Source organism: Oncorhynchus gorbuscha, linkage group LG15, assembly GCF_021184085.1.
Source record: "Oncorhynchus gorbuscha isolate QuinsamMale2020 ecotype Even-year linkage group LG15, OgorEven_v1.0, whole genome shotgun sequence".
In the NCBI taxonomy this organism is placed as follows: Eukaryota; Metazoa; Chordata; class Actinopteri; order Salmoniformes; family Salmonidae; genus Oncorhynchus; species Oncorhynchus gorbuscha.
This window is the reverse complement of record NC_060187.1, coordinates 8,554,934-8,581,471: the sequence shown is the minus strand read 5'-3', so window position 1 is coordinate 8,581,471 and position 26,538 is coordinate 8,554,934. Positions and strand designations below refer to the sequence as shown.

At 47.6% G+C, this 26,538-nt stretch overlaps 1 protein-coding gene across 1 annotated transcript in view; it reads right to left on the bottom strand.

The window, feature by feature from the left end:
• Positions 1 to 26,538, bottom strand: part of anos1b (anosmin 1b) — a 172,191-nt gene that overhangs the window by 46,032 nt on the left and 99,621 nt on the right. Inside the window, exon 3 of the mRNA XM_046300364.1 lies at positions 10,906 to 10,968. Within this exon, the coding sequence (XP_046156320.1) occupies positions 10,906 to 10,968 (63 nt within the window). The remainder of the gene's footprint in view (positions 1 to 10,905; positions 10,969 to 26,538) is intronic.

The window sequence follows — 26,538 nt, the reverse complement described above, 5'->3', positions numbered from 1 at the left end:
GGAGAGGGACAGGAGGAGGAGGGAGGGAGGGATGGATGGCGAGGGAGGGAGGAGGGAAGGGGGGGAGGGAGGGAGGGAGAGGGACAGGAGGAAGAGGGAGGGAGGGGAGGGAGAGGGACAGGGGAGGTGGGAGGGGGAGGGAGGGAGGGGAGGGACAGTAGGAGGAGTGAGGGAGGGAGGGATGGAGAGGGACAGGAGGAAGAGGGAGGGAGGGATGGAGAGGGACAGGAGGAGGATGGAGGGAGGGAGGGATGGAGAGGAGGACAGGGAGGAGGGAGAGGGACATGGGGAGGAGGGAGGGATGGCGAGAGACAGGAGGAAGAGGGAGGGAGGGGTAGGGAGGGGGACAGGGGAGGTGGGAGGGAGGGAGGGAGGGAGGGATGGCGAGGGACAGTAGGAGGAGTGAGGGAGGGAGGGATGGCGAGGGACAGTAGGAGGAGTGAGGGAGGGAGGGATGGAGAGGGACAGTAGGAGGATGGAGGGAGGGAGGGATGGAGAGGGACAGTAGGAGGAGGGAGGGAGGGAGGGATGGAGAGGGACAGTAGGAGGAGTGAGGGAGGGTGGGAGGGAGACAGACAGACAGACAGTTGATATTGGTGTGGTGCTGTCTGTCTCGTCTCTTACAGTCTCCAAAACCACCATGGTACTGGATAGGCCCTGCATATGGCCATATACACACAAACAAACCTACAGGATGGAACACTGGCAAGGATTCAACTCAAGTATGCATGCAAACACACTGACACACACAGACAGTCCCCTTCAGCACCATGGCCAGTCTCTGCCATATAGGATCAGTTTTAACACAAACCTAACAGGGAAAACTGGCAACATAAAGAGAACCACCAGCACCTTGGCAGGCCTCTGTGTATGGCAGTATATACACACAAACACACACCTATTGCCAATGGCTATAACTCACTAATACACACACCCACCCACAGACGTTCACAGACACACACAACACACTCACACACACACGCAACACACACACGTGCGCACACACGCACATCCACACGCACACACACTGTGAAGGGAGAGAGAGGAGTCTGGCTGTGAGACGGGTAAGAGGAGGCTGGCTGTGAGGAGAGAGAGAGGAGGACTCTGGTTGTGAGGAGAGAGAGAGGAGGAGTCTGGCTGTGAGGAGAGAGAGAGGAGGAGTCTGGCTGTGAGGAGAGAGAGAGGAGGAGTCTGGCTGTGAGGAGAGAGAGAGGAGGAGTCTGGGTGTGAGAGGGGTGAGGAGGCTGGCTGTGAAGAGAGAGAGAGGAGGAGTCTGGTTGTGAGGAGAGAGAGAGGAGGAGTCTGGCTGTGAGGAGAGAGAGAAGAGGAGTCTGGCTGTGAGGAGAGAGCGAGGAGGAGTCTGGCTGTGAGAGGGTTGAGGAGGCTTGCTGTGAGGAGAGAGAGAGGAGGAGTCTGGTTGTGAGGAGAGAGAGAGGAGGAGTCTGGCTGTGAGGAGAGAGAGAGGAGGAGTCTGCCTGTGAGGAGAGAGAGCGGAGGAGTCTGGTTGTGAGAGGGGTGAGGAGTCTGGTTGTGAGGAGAGCGAGAGGAGGAGTCTGGCTGTGAGGAGAGAGAGAGGAGGAGTCTGGGTGTGAGAGGTGGGTGGAAGCTGGCTGTGAGAGGTGGGTGGAAGCTGGCTGTGAGAGGGGGAGGAGGCTGGCTGTGGGGGAGAGAGAGGAGGAAGCAGTCTGTGAGAGGGGGAGGCTGGCTGTGAGAAGTGGGTAGGAGGCTGGCTGTGAGAGGTGGGGAGGAGGCTGGCTGTGATAAGCTGGCTGTGGAGAGGAGGCTGGCTGTGAGGAGAGAGAGGAGGAGCTGGCTGTGAGAGTGGGGAGGCTGGCTGTGAGAAGTGGGGAGGAGGCTGGCTGTGAGAAGTGGGGAGGAGGCTGGCTGTGAGAAGTGGGGAGGAGGCTGGCTGTGAGAAGTGGGGAGGAGGCTGGCTGTGTGAGAGGGGGAGGAGGCTGGCTGTGAGAGGTGGGGAGGAGGCTGGCTGGAGGAGCTGGGTGAGAGGGGGAGGAGGCTGGCTGTGAGAGGTGGGGAGGAGGCTGGCTGTGAGAAGTGGGGAGGAGGCTGGCTGTGAGAGATGGGGAGGAGGCTGGCTGTGAGAAGTGGGGAGGAGAGTGGCTGTGAGAGGTGGGGAGGAGAGTGGCTGTGAGAAGTGGGGAGGAGGCTGGCTGTGATAAGTGGAGAGGAGGCTGGCTGTGAGAGGTGGGGAGGGAGTGGCTGTGAGAGGTGGGGAGGAGAGTGGCTGTGAGAAGTGGGGAGGAGGCTGGCTGTGATAAGTGGAGAGGAGGCTGGCTGTGAGAGGGGGAGGAGGCTGGCTGTGAGAGGTGGGGAGGAGGCTGGCTGTGATAAGTGGAGAGGAGGTTGGCTGTGAGAGGTGGGGAGGAGGCTGGCTGTGATAAGTGGAGAGGAGGCTGGCTGTGAGAGGTGGGGAGGAGGCTGGCTGTGAGAGGTGGGGAGGAGGCTGGCTGTGATAAGTGGAGAGGAGGCTGGCTGTGAGGGGTGGGGAGGAGGCTGGCTGTGATAAGTGGGAGGAGGAGGCTGGTTGTAGAGAGGTGGGGAGTGGAGAGGAGGCTGGTTGTGAGAGGTGGGGAGGAGAGTGGCTGTGGGGAGAGAGAGAGGAGGAGGCAGGCTGTGAGAAGTGGGGAGGAGGCTGGCTGTGAGAGGTGGGGAGAGGCTGGCTGTGATAAGTGGAGAGGAGGCTGGCTGTGAGAGGGGGAGGAGGCTGGCTGTGAGAAGTGGGGAGGAGAGTGGCTGTGAGAAGTGGGGAGGAGGCTGGCTGTGAGAGGTGGGGAGGAGGCTGGCTGTGAGAGGTGGGGAGGAGGCTGGCTGTGAGAGGTGGGGAGGAGGCTGGCTGTGAGAGGTGGGGAGGTGGGAGAGTGGCTGTGAGAAGTGGGGAGGAGGCTGGCTGTGATAAGTGGAGAGGAGGCTGGCTGTGAGAGGTGGGGAGGAGGCTGGCTGTGAGAGGTGGGGAGGAGAGTGGCTGTGAGAAGTGGGGAGGAGGCTGGCTGTGATAAGTGGAGAGGAGGCTGGCTGTGAGAGGGGGGAGGCTGGCTGTGAGAGGTGGGGAGGAGGCTGGCTGTGAGCGGTGGGGAGGAGGCTGGCTGTGATAAGTGGAGAGGAGGCTGGCTGTAGGGGTATCACTAATACTAAGACCAGTCATTTCCTGTCACTAATACTAAGACCGGTCATTTCCTGTCACTAATACTAAGGCTAGTCATTTACTGCCACTATTACTAAGACTAGTCATTTCCTGTCACTAATACTAAGACTAGTAATTTACTGTCACTAATACTAAGACCAGTCATTTCCTGTCACTAATACTAAGACCAGTGATTTCCTATCACTAATACTAAGACCGGTCATTTCCTGTCACTAATACTAAGACCAGTCATTTCCTGTCACTAATATTAAGACTAGTCATTTCCTGTCACTAATACTAAGACCAGTCATTTCCTGTCACTAATACTAAGACTAGTCATTTCCTGTCACTAATACTAAGACTAGTAATTTCCTGTCACTATTACTAAGACCAGTCATTTCCTGTCACTAATACTAAGACCAGTGATTTCCTATCACTAATACTAAGACCAGTGATTTCCTATCACTAATACTAAGACCGGCCATTTCCTGTCACTAATACTAAGACCAGTCATTTCCTGTCACTAATATTAAGACTAGTCATTTCCTGTCACTAATACTAAGACCAGTCATTTCCTGTCACTAATATTAAGACTAGTCATTTCCTGTCACTAATACTAAGACCAGTCATTTCCTGTCACTAATACTAAGACCAGTCATTTCCTGTCACTAATACTAAGACCAGTCATTTCCTGTCACTAATACTAAGACCAGTCATTTCCTGTCACTAATACTAAGACTAGTCATTTCCTGTCACTAATACTAAGACCAGTCATTTCCTGTCACTAATACTAAGACCAGTCGTTTCCTGTCACTAATACTAAGACCAGTCATTTCCTGTCACTAATACTAAGACCAGTCATTTCCTGTCACTAATACTAAGACCAGTCATTTCCTGTCACTAATACTAAGACCAGTCATTTCCTGTCAGGTCTTTACACACTGTCAGAAGGTGAGTGTAGCTGGTGCATAAAGTCAGGCGCAGGAGAGCAAAATGAGCAACGTACTTTACTCAAAAAATAAAGGCACAAGGTAAACAAATACACTTGACCAAAATACCAACTAGTAAATATTTCCACGGGTGACCACAGCACTAAAACCAGTCATTTCAGGAACTAATACTAAGAACATAGTAATAATCAGGCACAACAAACACGGGGGAAACAGAGGGTTGAATACATTCACATGTAATTGGATAATGAAAACCAGGTGCGTAGAAAATAAAGACAAAACCAATGGAAAATGAAAGATGGATCAGAGTTGGTTAGAAGACCGGTGACGTCGACCGCTGAACGCCGCCCGAACAAGGAGAGGGACCGACCTCGGCGGAAGTCATTTCCTGTCACTAATCGTTAAGACAAACACAGGCACACCCTAACAGTTTATTTATTATTTATCTATTTGAATAGAGCTAACGTGCTTGCCGCAGGTAAAGTTCACTACTGAATCTCTGAACAAGACTTGTGTTTGTGTCACTAATGTGTGTAGTCATTTGTGTGTGTGTGTACTAAGACCAGTGTGTGTGTGTGTGTGTGTGTGTGTGTGTGTGTGTGTGTGTCATTTGTGTGTGTGTGTAAGTGTGTCATTTGTGTCACTAATGTAACACACCATTTGCCTGTAAACACTAGGCTTAGTTAATAGACCTCAATTCTCCTCTGTTCTTTTGTAACTCTGTAAGTATCACTCCCCCGACAGCCCAGGACCCACGCTTCAAATCCGGGGATAAAAGGCTAATACTAAGACCAGTCATTTCCTGTCACAATAACCATTAGTCATTTCCCTCCTAAGGCTAAGAGGGGCGTTTCCTGTCAGACTAAGGTCAGTAGTCTGGCTGGGTGGAGGAGCTGACTAAGAGCAGACAGGGACAGTAGTCTGGCTGGGTGGTCATTTTGTCACTAGCAGACAGGGACAGTAGTCTGGCTGGGTGGAGGGGCTGAATACTAGGAGCAGACAGGGACAGTAGTCTGGCTGGGTGGAGGAGCTGAAAGGAGCAGACAAGGACAGTAGTCTGGCTGGGTGGGTGGATGAGCTGAAAGGAGCAGACAGGGACAGTAGTCTGGCTGGGTGGGTGGAGGGGCTGAAAGGAGCAGACAGGGACAGTAGTCTGGCTGTCAGGTGGAGGGGCAAATGAGCAACAGGGACAGACAAAAAATAAAGGGACAGTAGTCTGGCTGGGTGGAGGCTGAAAGGAGCAGACAGGGACAGTAGTCTGGCTGGGTGGACAGGAGCAGACAGGGACAGTAGTCTGGCTGGGTGGAGGGGCTGAAAGGAGCAGACAGGGACATAATCTGGCTGGGTGGAGGGGCAAAACGGGGGAAACAGACAGGGACAGTAGTCTGGCTGGGTGGATAATGAAAACCAGACAGGGAAATAAAGTCTGGCTGGGTGGAAGCTGAAAGATGGAGCAGACAGGGACAGTAGTCTGGCTGGGTGGAGGGGCTGAAAGGAGCAGACAGGGACAGTAGTCTGGCTGGGTGGAGGGGCTGAAAGGAGCAGACAGGGACAGTAGTCTGGCTGGGTGGAGGGGCTGAAAGGAGCAGACAGGGACAGTAGTCTGGCTGGGTGGAGGGGCTGAAAGGAGCAGACAGGGACAGTAGTCTGGCTGGGTGGAGGCGCTGAAAGGAGCAGACAGGGACAGTAGTCTGGCTGGGTGGAGGAGCTGAAAGGAGCAGACAGGGACAGTATCTGGCTGGCTGGGTGGAGGGGCTGAAAGGAGCAGACAGGGACAGTAGTCTGGCTGGCTGGGTGGAGGTGCTGAAAGTGAGCAGACAGGGACAGTAGTCTGGCTGGCTGTGGTGCTGGGTGTGCTGAAAGTGAGCAGACAGGGACAGTAGTCTGGCTGGGTGGAGGTGCTGTAACACAGACAGGGACAGTAAACACTAGGCTGGGTGGAGGCTGAAATTCTCAGACAGGGACTTTTGTCTGGCTGGGTATCACTGAAAGGACAGACAGGGACAGTAGTCTGGCTGGGTGGAGGAGATAAAAGGCTAGCATAACTAGGGCAGACCAGAGGAGGGCTGGGTGGACGCTTCAACAATAACATTTGTGGCCACCACTAGTCTGGCTCCTGGAGGGGCTGAAAGAGCAGGACAGGCAGACAGGGTCAGTAGTCTGGCTGGGTGGAGGAGCTGAAAGGAGCAGACAGGGACAGTAGTCTGGCTGGGTGGAGGGGCTGAAAGGAGCAGACAGGGACAGTAGTCTGGCTGGGTGGAGGGGCTGAAAGGAGCAGACAGGGACAGTAGTCTGGCTGGGTGGAGGAGCTGAAAGGAGCAGACAGGGACAGTAGTCTGGCTGGGTGGGTGGAGTCTGGCTGGGTGGAGCTGAAAGGAGCAGACAGGGACAGTAGTCTGGCTGGGCTGGGTGGAGGGGCTGAAAGGAGCAGACAGGGACAGTAGTCTGGCTGGGTGGAGGAGCTGAAAGGAGCAGACAGGGACAGTAGTCTGGCTGGGTGGAGGGGCTGAAAGGAGCAGACAGGGACAGTAGTCTGGCTGGGTGGAGGGGCTGAAAGGAGCAGACAGGGACAGTAGTCTGGCTGGGTGGAGGGGCTGAAAGGAGCAGACAGGGACAGTAGTCTGGCTGGGTGGAGGGCTGAAAGGAGCAGACAGGGACAGTAGTCTGGCTGGGTGGAGGGGCTGAAAGGAGCAGACAGGGACAGTAGTCTGGCTGGGTGGAGGGGCTGAAAGGAGCAGACAGGGACAGTAGTCTGGCTGGGTGGAGGGGCTGAAAGGAGCAGACAGGGACAGTAGTCTGGCTGGGTGGAGGGGCTGAAAGGAGCAGACAGGGACAGTAGTCTGGCTGGGTGGAGGGGCTGAAAGGAGCAGACAGGGACAGTAGTCTGGCTGGGTGGAGGAGCTGAAAGGAGCAGACAGGGACAGTAGTCTGGCTGGGTGGAGGAGCTGAAAGGAGCAGACAGGGACAGTAGTCTGGCTGGCTGGGTGGAGGGGCTGAAAGGAGCAGACAGGGACAGTAGTCTGGCTGGCTGGGTGGAGGGGCTGAAATGAGCAGACAGGGACAGTAGTCTGGCTGGGTGGAGGAGCTGAAAGGAGCAGACAGGGACAGTAGTCTGGCTGGGTGGAGGGGCTGAAAGTCTGGCTGGGTGGAGCAGACAGGGACAGTAGTCTGGCTGGGTGGAGGAGCTGAAAGGAGCAGACAGGGACAGTAGTCTGGCTGGGTGGAGGACAGCTGAAAGGAGCAGACAGGGACAGTAGTCTGGCTGGGTGGAGGGGCTGAAAGGAGCAGACAGGGACAGTAGTCTGGCTGGGTGGAGGAGCTGAAAGGAGCAGACAGGGACAGTAGTCTGGCTGGCTGGGTGGAGGGCTGAAAGGAGCAGACAGGGACAGTAGTCTGGCTGGGTGGTGGGGCTGAAAGGAGCAGACAGGGACAGTAGTCTGGCTGGGTGGAGGAGCTGAAAGGAGCAGACAGGGACAGTAGTCTGGCTGGGTGGAGGGGGCTGAAAGGAGCAGACAGGGACAGTAGTCTGGCTGGGTGGAGGAGCTGAAAGGAGCAGACAGGGACAGTAGTCTGGCTGGGTGGAGGGCTGAAAGGAGCAGACAGGGACAGTAGTCTGGCTGGGTGGAGGGGCTGAAAGGAGCAGACAGGGACAGTAGTCTGGCTGGGTGGAGGGGCTGAAAGGAGCAGACAGGGACAGTAGTCTGGCTGGGTGGGTGGGGCTGAAAGGAGCAGACAGGGACAGTAGTCTGGCTGGGTGGAGGAGCTGAAAGGAGCAGACAGGGACAGTAGTCTGGCTGGGTGGAGGGGCTGAAAGGAGCAGACAGGGACAGTAGTCTGGCTGGGTGGAGGAGCTGAAAGGAGCAGACAGGGACAGTAGTCTGGCTGGGTGGAGGAGCTGAAAGGAGCAGACAGGGACAGTAGTCTGGCTGGGTGGAGGGGCTGAAAGGAGCAGACAGGGACAGTAGTCTGGCTGGGTGGAGGAGCTGAAAGGAGCAGACAGGGACAGTAGTCTGGCTGGGTGGAGGCGCTGAAAGGAGCAGACAGGGACAGTAGTCTGGCTGGGTGGAGGAGCTGAAAGGAGCAGACAGGGACAGTAGTCTGGCTGGCTGGGTGGAGGCGCTGAAATGAGCAGACAGGGACAGTAGTCTGGCTGGGTGGAGGAGCTGAAAGGAGCAGACAGGGACAGTAGTCTGGCTGGGTGGAGGGGCTGAAAGGAGCAGACAGGGACAGTAGTCTGGCTGGGTGGAGGGGCTGAAAGGAGCAGACAGGGACAGTAGTCTGGCTGGGTGGAGGGGCTGAAAGGAGCAGACAGGGACAGTAGTCTGGCTGGGTGGAGGGGCTGAAAGGAGCAGACAGGGACAGTAGTCTGGCTGGGTGGAGGGGCTGAAAGGAGCAGACAGGGACAGTAGTCTGGCTGGGTGGAGGAGCTGAAAGGAGCAGACAGGGACAGTAGTCTGGCTGGGTGGAGGAGCTGAAAGGAGCAGACAGGGACAGTAGTCTGGCTGGGTGGAGGGGCTGAAAGGAGCAGACAGGGACAGTAGTCTGGCTGGGTGGAGGGGCTGAAAGGAGCAGACAGGGACAGTAGTCTGGCTGGGTGGAGGAGATGAAAGGAGCAGACAGGGACAGTAGTCTGGCTGGCTGGGTGGAGGGGCTGAAAGGAGCAGACAGGGACAGTAGTCTGGCTGGCTGGGTGGAGGGGCTGAAAGGAGCAGACAGGGACAGTAGTCTGGCTGGGTGGAGGGGCTGAAAGGAGCAGACAGGGACAGTAGTCTGGCTGGGTGGAGGGCTGAAAGGAGCAGACAGGGACAGTAGTCTGGCTGGGTGGAGGGCTGGAGGGACAGTAGTCTGGCTGGCTGGGTGGAGGGGCTGAAATGAGCAGACAGGGACAGTAGTCTGGCTGGGTGGAGGAGCTGAAAGGAGCAGACAGGGACAGTAGTCTGGCTGGGTGGAGGGGCTGAAAGGAGCAGACAGGGACAGTAGTCTGGCTGGGGTGGAGGAGCTGAAAGGAGCAGACAGGGACAGTAGTCTGGCTGGGTGGAGGGGCTGAAAGGAGCAGACAGGGACAGTAGTCTGGCTGGGTGGAGGGCTGAAAGGAGCAGACAGGGACAGTAGTCTGGCTGGGTGGAGGGGCTGAAAGGAGCAGACAGGGACAGTAGTCTGGCTGGGTGGAGGAGCTGAAAGGAGCAGACAGGGACAGTAGTCTGGCTGGGTGGAGGGGCTGAAAGGAGCAGACAGGGACAGTAGTCTGGCTGGGTGGAGGAGCTGAAAGGAGCAGACAGGGACAGTAGTCTGGCTGGGTGGAGGGGCTGAAAGTAGCAGACCAGGGACAGTAGTCTGGCTGGGTGGAGGGGCTGAAAGGAGCAGACAGGGACAGTAGTCTGGCTGGGTGGAGGGGCTGAAAGGAGCAGACAGGGACAGTAGTCTGGCTGGGTGGAGGGGCTGAAAGGAGCAGACAGGGACAGTAGTCTGGCTGGGTGGAGGGGCTGAAAGGAGCAGACAGGGACAGTAGTCTGGCTGGGTGGAGGGGCTGAAAGGAGCAACCTTCATGTCTGGTATTTGAACATCTCCTATGTGATGAGAGCTCGTTTCTCTGTCAGGTAAACACTAACAGACTTTAGGTTGTCTAATGGACGGGACAAACTGTCCATACCAATCAGTTTCTAGGCCTGGGAACAAGAAATATGGACTCATTAAGATACACTTCTTTAGGGGTACTTGACCAGATCTACCACAGTACAGGGAGAGGAGAGGAAAGGAGAGAGGAGGAGAGAGGAGAGGAGGGGAGGAGAGAGGAGGGGAGAGGAGAGGAGGGGGGAGAGGAGAGGAGGGGAGAGGAGAGAAGAGGAGAGGAGGAGGAGAGAGGAGAGGAGAGGAGAGGAAAGGAGAGAGGAGGGAGAGAGGAGAGGAGGGAGGGAGAGAGGAGGGAGAGAGGAGAGGAGAGGAGAGAGGAGGGGAGGAGAGGAGAGAGGAGGGGGAGGAGGGGAGGAGAGAGGAGAGGAAAGGAGAGAGGAGGAGAGAGGAGAGGAGGGGAGGAGAGAGGAGGGGAGGAGAGGAGAGAGGAGGGGGAGGAGGGGAGGAGAGAGGAGAGGAAAGGAGAGAGGAGGAGAGAGGAGAGGAGGGGAGGAGAGAGGAGGGAGAGGAGAGAAGAGGAGAGAGGAGGGAGGAGAGAGGAGAGGAAAGGAGAGAGGAGGAGAGAGGAGAGGAGGAGGAGAGAGAGAGGGGGGAGAGGAGAGAAGAGGAGAGAGGAGGGGAGGAGGAGGAGAGAGGAGGGAGAGGAGGAGAGGAAAGGAGAGAGGAGGGAGAGGAGAGGAGGGAGGAGAGAGGAGGGGAGAGGAGGGGAGAGGAGAGGAAAGGAGAGAGGAGGAGAGAGGAGAGGAGGGGAGGAGAGAGGAGGGGAGAGGAGAGGAAAGGAGAGAGGAGGGGAGAGGAGAGGAGGGGAGGGAGAGAGGAGGGAGAGGAGAGAAGAGGAGAGAGGAGGGAGAGGAGGAGGAGAGGAGGGGGGAGGAGAGAGAGAGAGAGAGGAGGGGAGAGAGAGGAGGGGAGAGGAGAGAGGAGGGGAGAGGAGGAGAGAGGAGGGGGAGAGGAGAGAGAGGAGGGGAGGTGAGAGGAGAGGAGAGAGGAGGGGGAGAGGAGAGCGGAGGAAAGAGGAGGGGGGAGAGGAGAGAGAGGAGGGGAGGGGAGGAGAGAGGAGGGGAGGTGAGAGGAGGGGAGGGGAGAGGAGGGGAGATGTGAGGAGAGAGAGGGAAGGGGAGGGGAAAGGAGGGGAGAGGAGACGAAGGGAGAGGAGAGGAGAAAAGGGGAGGGGAGTGTGCTTACCTCGCATGGTTTCTGAGACAGGTCTCTTCTGGTCTCCCACAGTTCCTTGCATGGCTGTAGGCACTGCAGACAAGCACATAAACAAACAAACAGAGTATGGCAGGGAGCACAGCAGACCGACAGAAAGGACACGGGAATGGGACACAGAAAACCAGTCAGCCAGTTAGTCAGTAAACAGACTAGTGCATGACGTAGGGAACACGCCAAGGCTGGTGACACGCCACACACACTCCACACGCTGCCACATCCACAGAGCAGCAGACATGTAGGAAAGCGTGTGTGTGTGTGTGTGTGTGTGTGTGTGTGTGTGTGTGTGTGTGTGTGTGTGTGTGTGTGTGTGTGTGTGTGTGTGTGTGTGTGTGTGTGTGTGTGTGTGTGTGTGTGTGTGTGTGTGTGTGTGTGTGTGTATTCGTGTGTGTGTATTCGTGTGTGTGTGTGTGTATTCGTGTGTGTGTGTGTTTATTCAGGTGTGTGTGTGTGTGTGCGTGTGTGTATGAGTGTGTGTGTGTGTATTCGGGCGTGTGTGCTTGGGTGTGTGTGTAGTGTATGTTTGCACATGTGAGAACAGACTGTTATACAGCCAGGTCACCTGTGATACAAGTCAGTATTCAACGTCCATCCATGTCTGAGTACGTCGGGAGATGATGTGGAAACCAGCCACTAGGGGGAGCCGTGAGCAATGTTACCTTTAAGTAGGTTTCTATTCTGCTAGGGTGTTGTGGACAGGGATTGTGGATGGGCGTAAGCATCTGCCCTCTGATTCTAAAGTTTGATGTTTGCAACAACTAAAAAATTGGACGTTTGACAAACATGGACGAACATATAATTCTGACGTGATACAGTGAGAGCTAGTTGATTGTTCATGTGACCACCTAGCCGGCGGCACAGCAGGCCTCTGTCCTGCAAGCTCACAAATGTGGATGGTAACCTGTAAACATGTCAGCTGCTGTCAGTGCAGATGACATCACAGGGTTATAGGTTATAGGTTCTTATCCGGGTCCTGTAACACGCCTATAGAGGCCATGGCTGTGAATCCCTTCACCCTAAGCAACTGAGCTACTGAACTACTGAGTTACTGAACTACTGAGTTACTGAACAACTGAGTTACTGAACTACTGAGTTACTGAACTACTGAGTTACTGAACTACTGAGTTACTGAACTACTGAGTTACTGAGCTACTGAACTACTGAGTTACTGAACAACTGAGTTACTGAACTACTGAGTTACTGAACTACTGAGTTACTGAACTACTGAGTTACTGAACAACTGAGTTACTGAACTACTGAGTTACTGAACTACTGAGCTACTGAGTTACTGAACTACTGAGCTACTGAACTACTGAGTTACTGAGCTACTGAAATACAGAGTTACTGAACTACTGAGCTACTGAGCTACTGAACTACTGAACTACTGAGCTACTGAAATGCAGAGTTACTGAACTACTGAGTTACTGAGCTACTGAAATACTGAGTTACTGAGCTACTGAAATACAGAGTTACTGAACTACTGAACTACTGAGTTACTGAACTACTGAACTACTGAGTTACTGAACTACTGAACTACTGAGTTACTGAACTACTGAGTTACTGAACTACTGAACTACTGAGTTACTGAACTACTGAGTTACTGAACTACTGAACTACTGAACTACTGAACTACTGAGTTACTGAACTACTGAGTTACTGAACTACTGAGTTACTGAACTACTGAGCTACTGAACTACTGAGTTACTGAGCTACTGAAATACAGAGTTACTGAACTACTGAGCTACTGAACTACTGAGTTACTGAACTACTGAACTGCTGAGTTTCTGAGCTACAACCACAATGATTGGTCAGACTTGAGCCAGAACCACTACTACTGAGCTACTGAACTACTGAGTTACTGAACTACTGAGTTACTGAACTACTAACCTACTAACTTACTGAGCTACTGAACTACTGAGTTACTGAACTACAGAGTTACTGAACTACTGAGCTACTGAACTACTGAGTTACTGAACTACTGAACTGCTGAGTTTCTGAGCTACAACCACAATGATTGGTCAGACTTGAGCCAGAACCACTACTACTGAGCTACTGAACTACTGAGTTACTGAACTACTGAGTTACTGAACTACTGAACTACTGAGTTACTGAACTACTGAACTACTGAGCTACTGAACTACTGAACTACTGAGTTACTGAACTACTGAGTTACTGAACTACTGAACTACTGAGTTACTGAACTACTAACCTACTAACTTACTGAGCTACTGAACTACTGAGTTACTGAACTACTGAGTTACTGAACTACTGAGTTACTGAACTACTGAACTACTGAACTACTGAGTTACTGAACTACTGAGTTACTGAACTACTGAGCTCCTATAGAGTTACTGAACTACTGAGCAACTGAACTACTGAGCTACTATAGAGTTACTGAACTACTGAACTACTGAGCTACTGAACTACTGAGTTACTGAACTACTGAACTACTGAGTTACTGAACTACTGAGTTACTGAACTACTGAACTACTGAGTTACTGAACTACTGAGTTACTGAACTACTGAGCTACTATAGAGTTACTGAACTACTGAGCAACTGAACTACTGAGTTACTGAACTACTAACCTACTAACTTACTGAGCTACTGAACTACTGAGTTACTGAACTACTGAACTACTGAACTACTGAACTACTGAGTTACTGAACTACTGAGTTACTGAACTACTAACCTACTGAACTACTGAGTTACTGAACTACTGAGCTACTAACCTACTGAACTACTGAGTTACTGAACTACTGAACTACTGAGTTACTGAACTACTGAGTTACTGAACTACTGAACTACTGAACTACTGAGTTACTGAACTACTGAGTTACTGAACTACTGAGCTACTAACCTACTGAACTACTGAGTTACTGAACTACTGAGCTACTAACCTACTGAACTACTGAGCTACTAACCTACTGAACTACTGAGCTACTGAACTACTGAACTACTGAGTTACTGAACTACTGAGCTACTAACCTACTGAACTACTGAGCTACTAACCTACTGAACTACTGAGCTACTGAACTACTGAACTACTGAGCTACTGAACTACTGAGTTACTGAACTACTGAACTACTGAGTTACTGAACTACTAACCTACTAACTTACTGAGCTACTGAACTACTGAGTTACTGAACTACTGAGTTACTGAACTACTGAGTTACTGAACTACTGAACTACTGAACTACTGAGTTACTGAACTACTGAGTTACTGAACTACTGAGCTCCTATAGAGTTACTGAACTACTGAGCAACTGAACTACTGAGCTACTATAGAGTTACTGAACTACTGAACTACTGAGCTACTGAACTACTGAGTTACTGAACTACTGAACTACTGAGTTACTGAACTACTGAGTTACTGAACTACTGAACTACTGAGTTACTGAACTACTGAGTTACTGAACTACTGAGCTACTATAGAGTTACTGAACTACTGAGCAACTGAACTACTGAGTTACTGAACTACTAACCTACTAACTTACTGAGCTACTGAACTACTGAGTTACTGAACTACTGAACTACTGAACTACTGAACTACTGAGTTACTGAACTACTGAGTTACTGAACTACTAACCTACTGAACTACTGAGTTACTGAACTACTGAGCTACTAACCTACTGAACTACTGAGTTACTGAACTACTGAACTACTGAGTTACTGAACTACTGAGTTACTGAACTACTGAACTACTGAACTACTGAGTTACTGAACTACTGAGTTACTGAACTACTGAGCTACTAACCTACTGAACTACTGAGTTACTGAACTACTGAGCTACTAACCTACTGAACTACTGAGCTACTAACCTACTGAACTACTGAGCTACTGAACTACTGAACTACTGAGTTACTGAACTACTGAGCTACTAACCTACTGAACTACTGAGCTACTAACCTACTGAACTACTGAGCTACTGAACTACTGAACTACTGAGCTACTGAACTACTGAGCTGCTGAACTACTGAGCTACTGAACTACTGAACTACTGAGTTACTGAACTACTGAGCTACTAACCTACTGAACTACTGAGCTACTAACCTACTGAACTACTGAGCTACTGAACTACTGAACTACTGAGCTACTGAACTACTGAGCTGCTGAACTACTGAGCTACTGAACTACTGAGCTACTGAACTACTGAACTACTGAGCTACTAACCTACTGAACTACTGAGTTACTGAACTACTGAGTTACTGAACTACTGAGCTACTGAAATACTGACCTACGTGCCTACTGACCTACTAACCTACTAACCTACTAACTTACTGAGCTACTGAACTACTGAGCTACTGAACTACTGAGTTACTGAACTACTGAGCTACTGAACTACTGAGTTACTGAACTACTGAGTTGCTGAACTACTGAGCTACTGAACTACTGAGTTACTGAACTACTGAGTTACTGAACTACTGAACTACTGAGTTACTGAACTACTGAACTACTGAGCTATTGAACTACTGAGTTACTGAACTACTGAGTTACTGAACTAATGAGTTACTGAACTACTGAACTACTGAGCTACTGAACTACTGAGTTACTGAACTACTGAACTACTGAGTTACTGAACTACTGAGTTACTGAACTACTGAGCTACTATAGAGTTACTGAACTACTGAGCAACTGAACTACTGAGTTACTGAACTACTGAGTTACTGAACTACTATAGAGTTACTGAACTACTGAACTACTGAGCTACTGAACTACTGAGTTACTGAACTACTGAACTACTGAGTTACTGAACTACTGAACTACTGAACTACTGAGTTACTGAACTACTGAACTACTGAGTTACTGAACTACTGAGTTACTGAACTACTGAGCTACTATAGAGTTACTGAACTACTGAGCAACTGAACTACTGAGTTACTGAACTACTAACCTACTAACTTACTGAGCTACTGAACTACTGAGTTACTGGACTACTGAGTTACTGAACTACTGAGTTACTGAACTACTGAACTACTGAACTACTGAACTACTGAGTTACTGAACTACTGAACTACTGAGTTACTGAACTACTGAACTACTGAACTACTGAACTACTGAGTTACTGAACTACTGAACTACTGAGCTACTAACCTACTGAACTACTGAGTTACTGAACTACTGAGCTACTAACCTACTGAACTACTGAGCTACTGAACTACTGAACTACTGAGCTACTGAACTACTGAGCTACTGAACTACTGAGCTACTAACCTACTGAACTACTGAGTTACTGAACTACTGAGCTACTGAAATACTGACCTACTGACCTACTGACCTACTAACCTACTAACCTACTAACTTACTGAGCTACTGAACTACTGAGCTACTGAACTACTGAGTTACTGAACTACTGAGCTACTGAACTACTGAGTTACTGAACTACTGCGTTACTGAACTACTGAGTTACTGAACTACTGAGTTACTGAACTACTGAGTTACTGAACTACTGAGTTACTGAACTACTGAACTACTGAGCAGCTACTGAAATACTGACCTACTGACCTACTGAGTTACTGAACTACTGAACTACTGAACTACTGAACTACTGAGTTACTGAACTACTGAACTACTGAACTACTGAGTTACTGAACTACTGAACTACTGAACTACTGAACTACTGAGCAGCTACTGAAATACTGACCTACTGACCTACTGACCTACTGAGTTACTGAACTACTGAACTACTGAACTACTGAACTACTGAGCTACTGAACTACTGAACTACTGAGCAGCTACTGAAATACTGACCTACTGACCTACTGACCTACTGAACTATGTCTTAGAAGTAGTTTTCACATACAAACTTTATGTCCTAACTCAGAATATGCTTCCCAATAATAACATGTGGTAGTATTCTGTTATTCTTATTGATGTTCTGCCATCAGGTAGCCTGATTTCAGCTGTGTCCATGGAAACAGGATTATAAGGGGAATCGTTCTTCTTGCAAAGCATGTAAACGTTTTTAATTAAACTATCCATAATAATCGCATTATTGTGTGCATGTAACCGTACTCATTGACAAATCCAGCCCGAAACGGGAGGTTTCAAATACTTAGTAGTCGCCAAAGTTCCTGAGCATTTAATGAATTTACCTGCACAGAAGCATAGGAAATAAAGAGCCATGTGTAATATCCATAAAGAGACTCAGAACAAGGACATAAGGAATCCTAGGTTTTTCTCATCGTACAAAGAGTGTTCTGTGTGTGTGTGTGTGTGTGTGTGTGCGAGTCCTATCCATCGAGCTGCCTTGCCCCCCCCCCCCGTGGCCTGCCCTCGTCGACGGCAGAATATTGAGCCATCTGTTGTGTATCATCTGACGGATCGCTCAGGCATCTGCCACCATCCATTCCCCTTCTTCCCTCTTCTCTTCTCTTCTCCAGGACAGACAGCTCTTACTTGGCTGAACTCTCCACAGCCAGGGCTGCCATACTGAAAGGCATCTGATTCTCAGAAAGAGGGAGGAGAGAGAAGGGAAAAGAGAGCAAGAACAGAGAGAGAAAGAGAGAAAGAGAGAGAGAGGGGGGAAGAGAGAGCAAGAACAGAGAGAGAGAGAGAGGGGGGGAAAGAGAGCAAGAACAGAGAAAGAAAGAGAGAAAGAGAGAGAGAGGGGGGAAGAGAGAGCAAGAACAGAGAGAGAGAGAGAGAAAGAGAGGGGAAGAGAGAGAGAGAGAGGGGGGGGGGAGAGAGAGCAGGATCAGAGAGAAGGGAAGAGACAGCAGGAACCAAAAGAGAGCGAAAGAATGTCAAAAAGAGATTTTTAAAAATGGAGAGGGCAGGTCTGATCTGGTTCTCGTCCCAATAGAAAGCTGTTCTGTACTGGTGTAATATGCTTCATTTATGTCTTATTTTACATGGTGTACATGGTTACAACAACACAGATGTGACTGGGCAGCTCCGTGATCAAAACTGAGGGATCTGTCCCCCTTAGTGAATTGAGCAGTGCCAAAATACCAAGACACTTGAGCAGTGGAGGCTGCTGAGGGAGAACGGCACATAGTAACGTCTGGAATGGAGTCAACGGAATGGTATCAGCCACATGGAAACCATATGCTTGGTACCATTCCATTGACTCCATTCCAGACATTATTATGAGCTGTCCTCCCCTCAGCAGCCTCCACTGAGCTATACTGGCCCCTTGCATGTGATGTCCTGCAGTGCTTGTTGTCTAACACAAGTAGTGAATTAAAGTCTATGAACAAAACAGTGTCAACAGTGACTGGCAATATTTCCCCAATCTGTGACATTAACATCACAGTATCAATTAACATTACAATAACAATTAACAATACAGTATCAATTAGCATTACAGTATCAATTAACAGTACAGTATCAATTAACATTACAATAACAATTAACAATACAGTATCAATTAGCATCACAGTATCAATTAACAGTACAGTATCAATTAACATTAAAATAACAATTAACAATACAGTATCAATTAGCATTACAGTATCAATTAACAGTACAGTATCAATTAACTTTACAATAACAATTAACAATACAGTATCAATTAGCATCACAGTATCAATTAACAGTACAGTATCAATTAACTTTACGATAACAATTAACAATACAGTATCAATTAGCATCACAGTATCAATTAACAGTACAGTATCAATTAACATTAAAATAACAATTAACAATAAAGTATCAATTAGCATCACAGTATCAATTAACAATACAGTATCAATTAGCATTACAGTATCAATTAACTTTACAATAACAATTAACAATACAGTATCAATTAACATTACAGTATCAATTAACATTACAGTATCAATTAACAGTACAGTATCAATTAACTTTACGATAACAATTAACAATACAGTATCAATTAGCATCACAGTATCAATTAACAGTACAGTATCAATTAACATTAATATAACAATTAACAATAAAGTATCAATTAGCATCACAGTATCAATTAACAGTACAGTATCAATTAACATTACAATAACAATTAACAATAAAGTATCAATTAGCATCACAGTATCAATTAACAGTACAGTATCAATTAACATTACAGTATCAATTAACAGTACAGTATCAATTAACTTTACAATAACAATTAACAATACAGTATCAATTAACATTACAGTATCAATTAACAGTACAGTATCAATTAACTTTACAATAACAATTAACAATACAGTATCAATTAGCATTACAGTATCAATTAACATTACAGTATCAATTAACAGTACAGTATCAATTAACTTTACAATAACAATTAACAATACAGTACCAATTAGCATTACAGTATCAATTAGCATCACAGTATCAATTAACATTACAGTATCAATTAACAGTACAGTATCAATTAACTTTACAATAACAATTAACAATACAGTATCAATTAGCATTACAGTATCAATTAACATTACAGTATCAATTAACATTACAGTATCAATTAAAATTACAGTATCAATTAACAGTACAGTATCAATTAACATTACAGTATCAATTAACATTACAGTATCAATTAGCATTACAGTATCAATTAACATTACAGTATCAATTAACATTACAGTATCAATTAACAGTACAGTATCAATTAACTTTACAATAACAATTAACAATACAGTATCAATTAGCATTACAGTATCAATTAACAGTACAGTATCAATTAACTTTACGATAACAATTAACAATACAGTATCAATTAGCATCACAGTATCAATTAACATTACAGTATCAATTAACAGTACAGTATCAATTAACATTACAGTATCAATTAGCATTACAGTATCAATTAACATTACAATATCAATTAACATTACAGCATAAATTAACATTACAGTATCAATTAACATTACAGTATCAATTAACATTACATCATCAATTAACATTACAGTATCAATTAACATTACAGTATCAATTAACATTACAATAACAATTAACAATACAGTATCAATTCACATTACAGTATCAATTAGCATTACAGTATCAATTAACATTACAGTATCAATTAGCATTACAGTATCAATTAGCATTACAGCATCAATTAACATTACAGTAACATTAACATTACAGTATCAATTAACATTACAGTAACATTAACATTAGAGTAACATTAACATTGACATTACAGTAACATTAACATTACAGTATCAATTAGCATTACAGTATCAATTAACATTACAGTACCAATTAACATTACAGTATCAATTAACAGTACAGTATCAATTAACTTTACAATAACAATTAACAATACAGTATCAATTAGCATTACAGTATCAATTAACAGTACAGTATCAATTAACTTTACGATAACAATTAACAATACAGTATCAATTAGCATTACAGTATCAATTAACATTACAGTATCAATTAACAGTGCAGTATCAATTAACAATACAGTATCAATTAGCATTACAAGAACAATTAACAATACAGTATCAATTAGCATCACAGTATCAATTAACATTACAGTATCAATTAACAGTACAGTATCAATTAACATTACAGTATCAATTAGCAGTACAGTATCAATTAACATTACAATATCAATTAACATTACAGCATAAATTAACATTACAGTATCAATTAACATTACAGTATCAATTAACATTACATCATCAATTAACATTACAGTATCAATTAACATTACAGTATCAATTAACATTACAATAACAATTAACAATACAGTATCAATTCACATTACATTATCAATTAGCATTACAGTATCAATTAACATTACAGTATCAATTAGCATTACAGTATCAATTAGCATTACAGCATCAATTAACATTACAGTAACATTAACATTACAGTATCAATTAACATTACAGTAACATTAACATTAGAGTAACATTAACATTAACATTACAGTAACATTAACATTACAGTATCAATAGCATTACAGTATCAATTAACATCACAGTATCAAATAGCATTACAGTATCAATTAACATCACAGTATCAATTAGCATTACAGTATCAATTAACATCACAGTATCAATTAGCATTACAGTATCAATTAGCATTACAGCATCAATTAGCATCACAGTATCAATTAGCATTACAGTATCAATTAACATCACAGTATCAATTAGCATCACAGTATCAATTAGCACCACAGTATCAATTAACATTACAGTATCAATTAGCATCACAGTATCAATTAGCACCAGTTGGGGAATGTAGTTATTTCCCCGTTGCTAAATACACTGCGTTAGAACTGAGGGGGTCAAAGGTCAACAGAGCTGTCATATTGGGTGTCCTTTTCAGTTGGTTCCTTGGCATTTTTAGATTTAGAATAGATGAATGGAACATTTCCATCCCAAGCTATATGGTAGAAAAGCTGCTAGGGTATCGTAGCCAGCCCGCGGCCTAACCAAATCTTTCAAAAATGCTTAAACTATACACTCTCAAAAGTCAAATCCAAACCACAAAACTCAATCTCAAGTGTGATCGGAACATCCTAAGTAAGTTCTGACGTGTACTATAAGCACGGGTCAACCGCAGTGTGTACACCTGCGTACATTTACTTATACTTAGATAATATACAATAACTGTTTCCTTATGGAGAATACCGAATGCAGTTCGGGCATAGCACACATCCCACCCAATGCGGATCTAGCATTCGTGTGCCAATCATTCAGCGCGCTTAGTTTTAGGGACTACCAGCTGTAGATGTTTGACTGCCAACATTTTTCACAAGATTCTACAAGTAAAATCGGTGCGCACTCGGTGTGATAATTACCTTCGGAGGTGCTAAGTACTCTCAGTCTCCAAACGCTATTGGTGTGTCTGAGCTCTCACACTTAGATAATAAACAGACTATAGACACCAGAGATATTCTGGCCTTCTGCCTTCTCTCTCTGGTCTCTCTCTCTCCCTGGTCTTTCCCTCTCTCTGGTCTTTCCCTCTCTCTGGTCTTTCCCTCTCTCTAGTCTCTCTCTCTCCCTGGTCTTTCCCTCTCCCTGGTCTTTCCCTCTCCCTGGTCTTTCCCTCTCCCTGGTCTTTCCCTCTCTCTGGTCTTTCCCTCTCTCTGGTCTTTCCCTCTCTCTAGTCTCTCTCTCTCCCTGGTCTTTCCCTCTCCCTGGTCTTTCCCTCTCCCTGGTCTTTCCCCCTCTCTGGTCTTTCTCTCTCTCTAGTCTCTCCCCCTCTCTGGTCTTTCTCTCTCTCTAGTCTCTCCCTCTCTCTGGTCTCTCTCTCTCTCTGGTCTCTCCCTCTCTCTGGTCTCTCCCGCTCTCTGGTCTCTCCCTCTCTCTGGTCTCTCCCTCTTTCTGGTCTCTCTCTCTCTCTCTCTGGTCTCTCCCTCTCTCTAGTCTCTCCCTCTCTCTAGTCTCTCTCTCTCTCTGGTCTCTCCCTCTCTCTGGTCTCTCCCTCTCTCTGGTCTCCCCTCTCTCTGGTCTTTCCCTCTCTCTGGTCTCCCCCTCTCTCTGGTCTCCCCCTCTCTCTGCTCTCTCTCTCTCTCCTCTCTATCTCCCTCTCTCTCTCTCTCTCTCTCTCTCTCTCTCTCTCTCTCTCTCTCTCTCTCTCTCTCTCTCTCTCTCTCTCTACCCCCCTCTCTCTCTACCCCCCCTCTCTCTCTATCTCTCCCTCTCCCTCTCTCTCTCTCTCTCTCTCTCTCTCTCTCTCTCTCTCTCTCTCTCTCTCTCTCTCTCTCCTCTCTCTCTCTCTCTCTCTCTCTCTCTCTCTCTCTCTCTCTCTCTCTCTCTCCCGTCTCTCTCTCTCTCTCTCTCTCTCTCTCTCTCTCCTCTCTCTCTCCCCCCTCTCTCTCCTCTCTCTCTCTCGCCTCTCCCCTCTCTTTCCCTCTCTCCCTGAGGAACTCACTTTAGACATTTCACTCTAAATATCTCTCTTTGGCTCTCTTTGGCCCTGTCAAACTATACACTCTGACTGCTGACACATCAGAGAGAGAGACATGGAGGGAGGGAAAGTTAGAGGACAGCCAGAGTAAATATCAGCATAGAAAACCATTACAGATAACAATAGCTAAAGGTTATTTTCTCTCTCTCTTCTCTTTCTCTCTCTTTTCTCTTTTCTCTCTCTTTTTCTCTCTCTCTAACACACACTCACACATTTGTTAGTAATTGGATTCTATTCATGCTCACCCGTAAAGTGTGACTTCAAAACAGCCAGGCTGATGGCCCACAGCTATGAACGTCAGTGTGATTTCTGAAGGTTGTAAATAGTGACCGTAAACTCACGCGTCTGAACTACTAAAAGCTATGTGAGGTTCAGCTGGACTCCACACACATGGCATACCGCCCCACAGAACTTGTCCTACCACACTGGACTGATGGGTGAATTATGGTTAGGTTCAGGATTTCCTCATGAATATGTGTTGTGACCTAATTATGCAATTTACTGTACCATCTCTGGGTCCTAATTATGCAATTTACTGTACCATCTCTGGGTCCTAATTATGGAATTTACTGTACCATCTCTGGGTCCTAATTATGCAATTTACTATACCATCTCTGGGTCCTAATTATGCAATTTACTGTACCATCTCTGGGTCCTAATTAATCAATTTACTGTACCATCTCTGGGTCCTAATTATGCAATTTACTGTACCATCTCTGGGTCCTAATTAATCAATTTACTGTACCATCTCTGGGTCCTAATTAATCAATTTACTGTACCATCTCTGGGTCCTAATTATTCAATTTACTGTACCATCTCTGGGTCCTAATTAATCAATTTACTGTACCATCTCTGGGTCCTAATTATGCAATTTACTGTACCATCTCTGGGTCCTAATTAATCAATTTACTGTACCATCTCTGGGTCCTAATTAATCAATTTACTATACCATCTCTGGGTCCTAATTAATCAATTTACTGTACCATCACTGGGTCCTAATTAATCAATTTACTGTACCATCTCTGGGTCCTAATTATTCAATTTACTGTACATCTCTTGGTCCTAATTAGGGCTGAGAGTTTTTCCATGTCAGGTCACGTAGCAACTCCTGGCCCTCAGTTTAATGTTGACTAAAAACAGACATGATGTAAAAGCTGTGGTTTCACCTCTTTCTCTGGCTCCTCAGACGGGTTACAATCGGTCACGTTATTGTTAGGGATGCATTGCCATGCAGTAGTTACAGGTCTAGACTATTTATTTGACTCTCCTTCTCCCACTGTAATTCATTTGATTTCCTGAGACCCAGAGCAGCATCATAACATTTCCCTGAAAAGGGTTTTCCATTGAGACTCATAAGGACCTACTCTACTCAACTCTCTGTTCAGTGGAAGTCTCAGTGTTGTGGCTGAAGGTCTGTTGGAGCCAGTCAGGCCAGTGGTCCTAATAGAATGATTAATGCTGAAGGTCTGTTAGAGCCAGTCAGGCCAGTGGTCCTAATATAATGATTAATGCTGAAGGTCTGTTAGAGCCAGTCAGGCCAGTGGTCCTAATAGAATGATTAATGTTGAAGGTCTGTTGGAGCCAGTCAGGCCAGTGGTCCTAATAGAATGATTAATGTTGAAGGTCTGTTGGAGCCAGTCAGGCCAGTGGTCCTAATATAATGATTAATGTTGAAGGTCTGTTGGAGCCAGTCAGGCCAGTGGTCCTAATAGAATGATTAATGTTGAAGGTCTGTTGGAGCCAGTCAGGCCAGTGGTCCTAATATAATGATTAATGCTGAGGAGGAACTAGTACTGTCTAGAGGAACTAGTACTGTCTGAAGGAACTAGTACTGTCTGGAGGAACTCGTACTGTCTGGAGAACTGGTACTGCTAAAGGGTAACTCGGGGCGACAGGGCTGGGGGTAAAGGGTAACTCAGGGCGACAGGGCTGGGGGTAACTCAGGGCGACAGGATTGGGGGTAACTCAGGATGACAGGGCTGGGGGTAAAGGCTGGGGGTAACTCAGGGCTATAGGGCTGGGGGTAACTCAGGGCGACAGGGCTGGGGGTAACTCAGGATGACAGGGCTGGGGGTAAAGGCTGGGGGTAACTCAGGGCGACAGGGCTGGGGGTAAAGGCTGGGGGTAACTCAGGGCGACAGGGCTGGGGATAACTCAGGATGACAGGGCTGGGGGTAACTCAGGGCTGGGGGTAAAGGCTGGGGGTAACTCAGGGCGACAGGGCTGGGGGTAACTCAGGGCGACAGGGCTGGGGGTAACTCAGGGCGACAGGGCAGGGGTAAAGGCTGGGGGTAACTCAGGGCGACAGGGCTGGGGGTAACTCAGGGCGACAGGGCTGGGGGTAAAGGCTGGGGGTAACTCAGGGCTATAGGGCTGGGGGTAACTCAGGATGACAGGGCTGGGGGTAACTCAGGGCGACAGGGCTGGGGGTAAAGGCTGGGGGTAACTCAGGGCGACAGGGCTGGGGATAACCTCTAGATCATCACAGTGACGTGTTCCTGGGGGAATGTTGCCATACCAAGGGGAGTCTGTCCAGACGACAGACACTCTATACTCCTGTGGCCCTGGATGTAATGTTACACACACAGACACACAGACACACAAAAGCACACACACACAGACACAAACCGTAGCGCTGTAACCAGAGCCGCAGGTCACTGTGACTGATGGGTTAGAAATATGGCTGGGCTTCGCCGAGGGAACTCCCAGAGGCCTCGTCACCGTGCCGCACGGCACTCCACGCTCACATCTGGGAATCCACCGCCAAGACCCAGCTCTTTGATCCCTTCCCTGCTTCACTCTCTCTCTCTCTCTCTCTCTCTCTCTCTCTCTCTCTCTCTCTCTCTCTCTCTCTCTCTCTCTCTCTCTCTCTCTCTCTCTCTCTCTCTCTCTGTCTCTCTCTCTCTCTCTCTCTCTCTCTCTCTCCTCCCTCTCTCTCTCTCTCTCTCTCTCTCTCTCTCTCTCTCTCTCTCTCTCTCTCTCTCTCTCTCTCTCTCTCTCTCTCTCTCTCTCTCTCTCTCTCTCTCTCTCTCTCTCTCTCTCTCTCTCTCTCTCTCTCTCTCTCTCTCTCTCTCCATCCCTCTCTGTCTCTCTCTCTCTCTCTCTCTCTCTCCCTCTCTCTCTCCCTCCCTCCCTCCCTCTCTCGCTCTCTCTCTCTCCCTCCCTCTCTCGCTCTCTCCATACTTCCCTCCCTCCACAGGCCCAGGCCCAGCCACACTAACCCCACTACCCGCCACTCATAACACTCCTCAGAGACACAGGAATCCCAGTACTGTGCCAGCCTATAAATTACAGTAAGGGATACAATAGGATGCCCTCACCTCAACACATGGAGGACAAGCCAGGTGTGATTCCCATTCAGATGGATAGAGTGGGAGGCAAGAAACACAAGACGTCTTTAGAATGGAAACCTAAGGCTGTAGATCATTCTCTGGGGTGGATCATGATGATGTGGCATGGGATTTGAGTAGGGAGCGGTGTGTCGTGTTGGGCAGGGTTCCTCAATAGGTGGCCCAAATTTGGCCAGCGGGTGATTATCATTATTTTGGGGGGGATACTATTACTGTCTGGAGGAAATAGTACTGTCTGGAGGAACTGTCTGGAGGAACTATTACAGGTATAGGTACTGTCTGTCTGGAGGAGCTAGTACTGTCTGGAGTAACTAGTACTCTTCTAGTTACTGTCTGTGGGCTGAACTGTCTGGAGGATCTAGTACTGTCTGGAGGAGCTAGTACTGTCTGGAGGAACTAGTACTGTCTGGAGAAACTAGTACTGTCTGGAGAAAC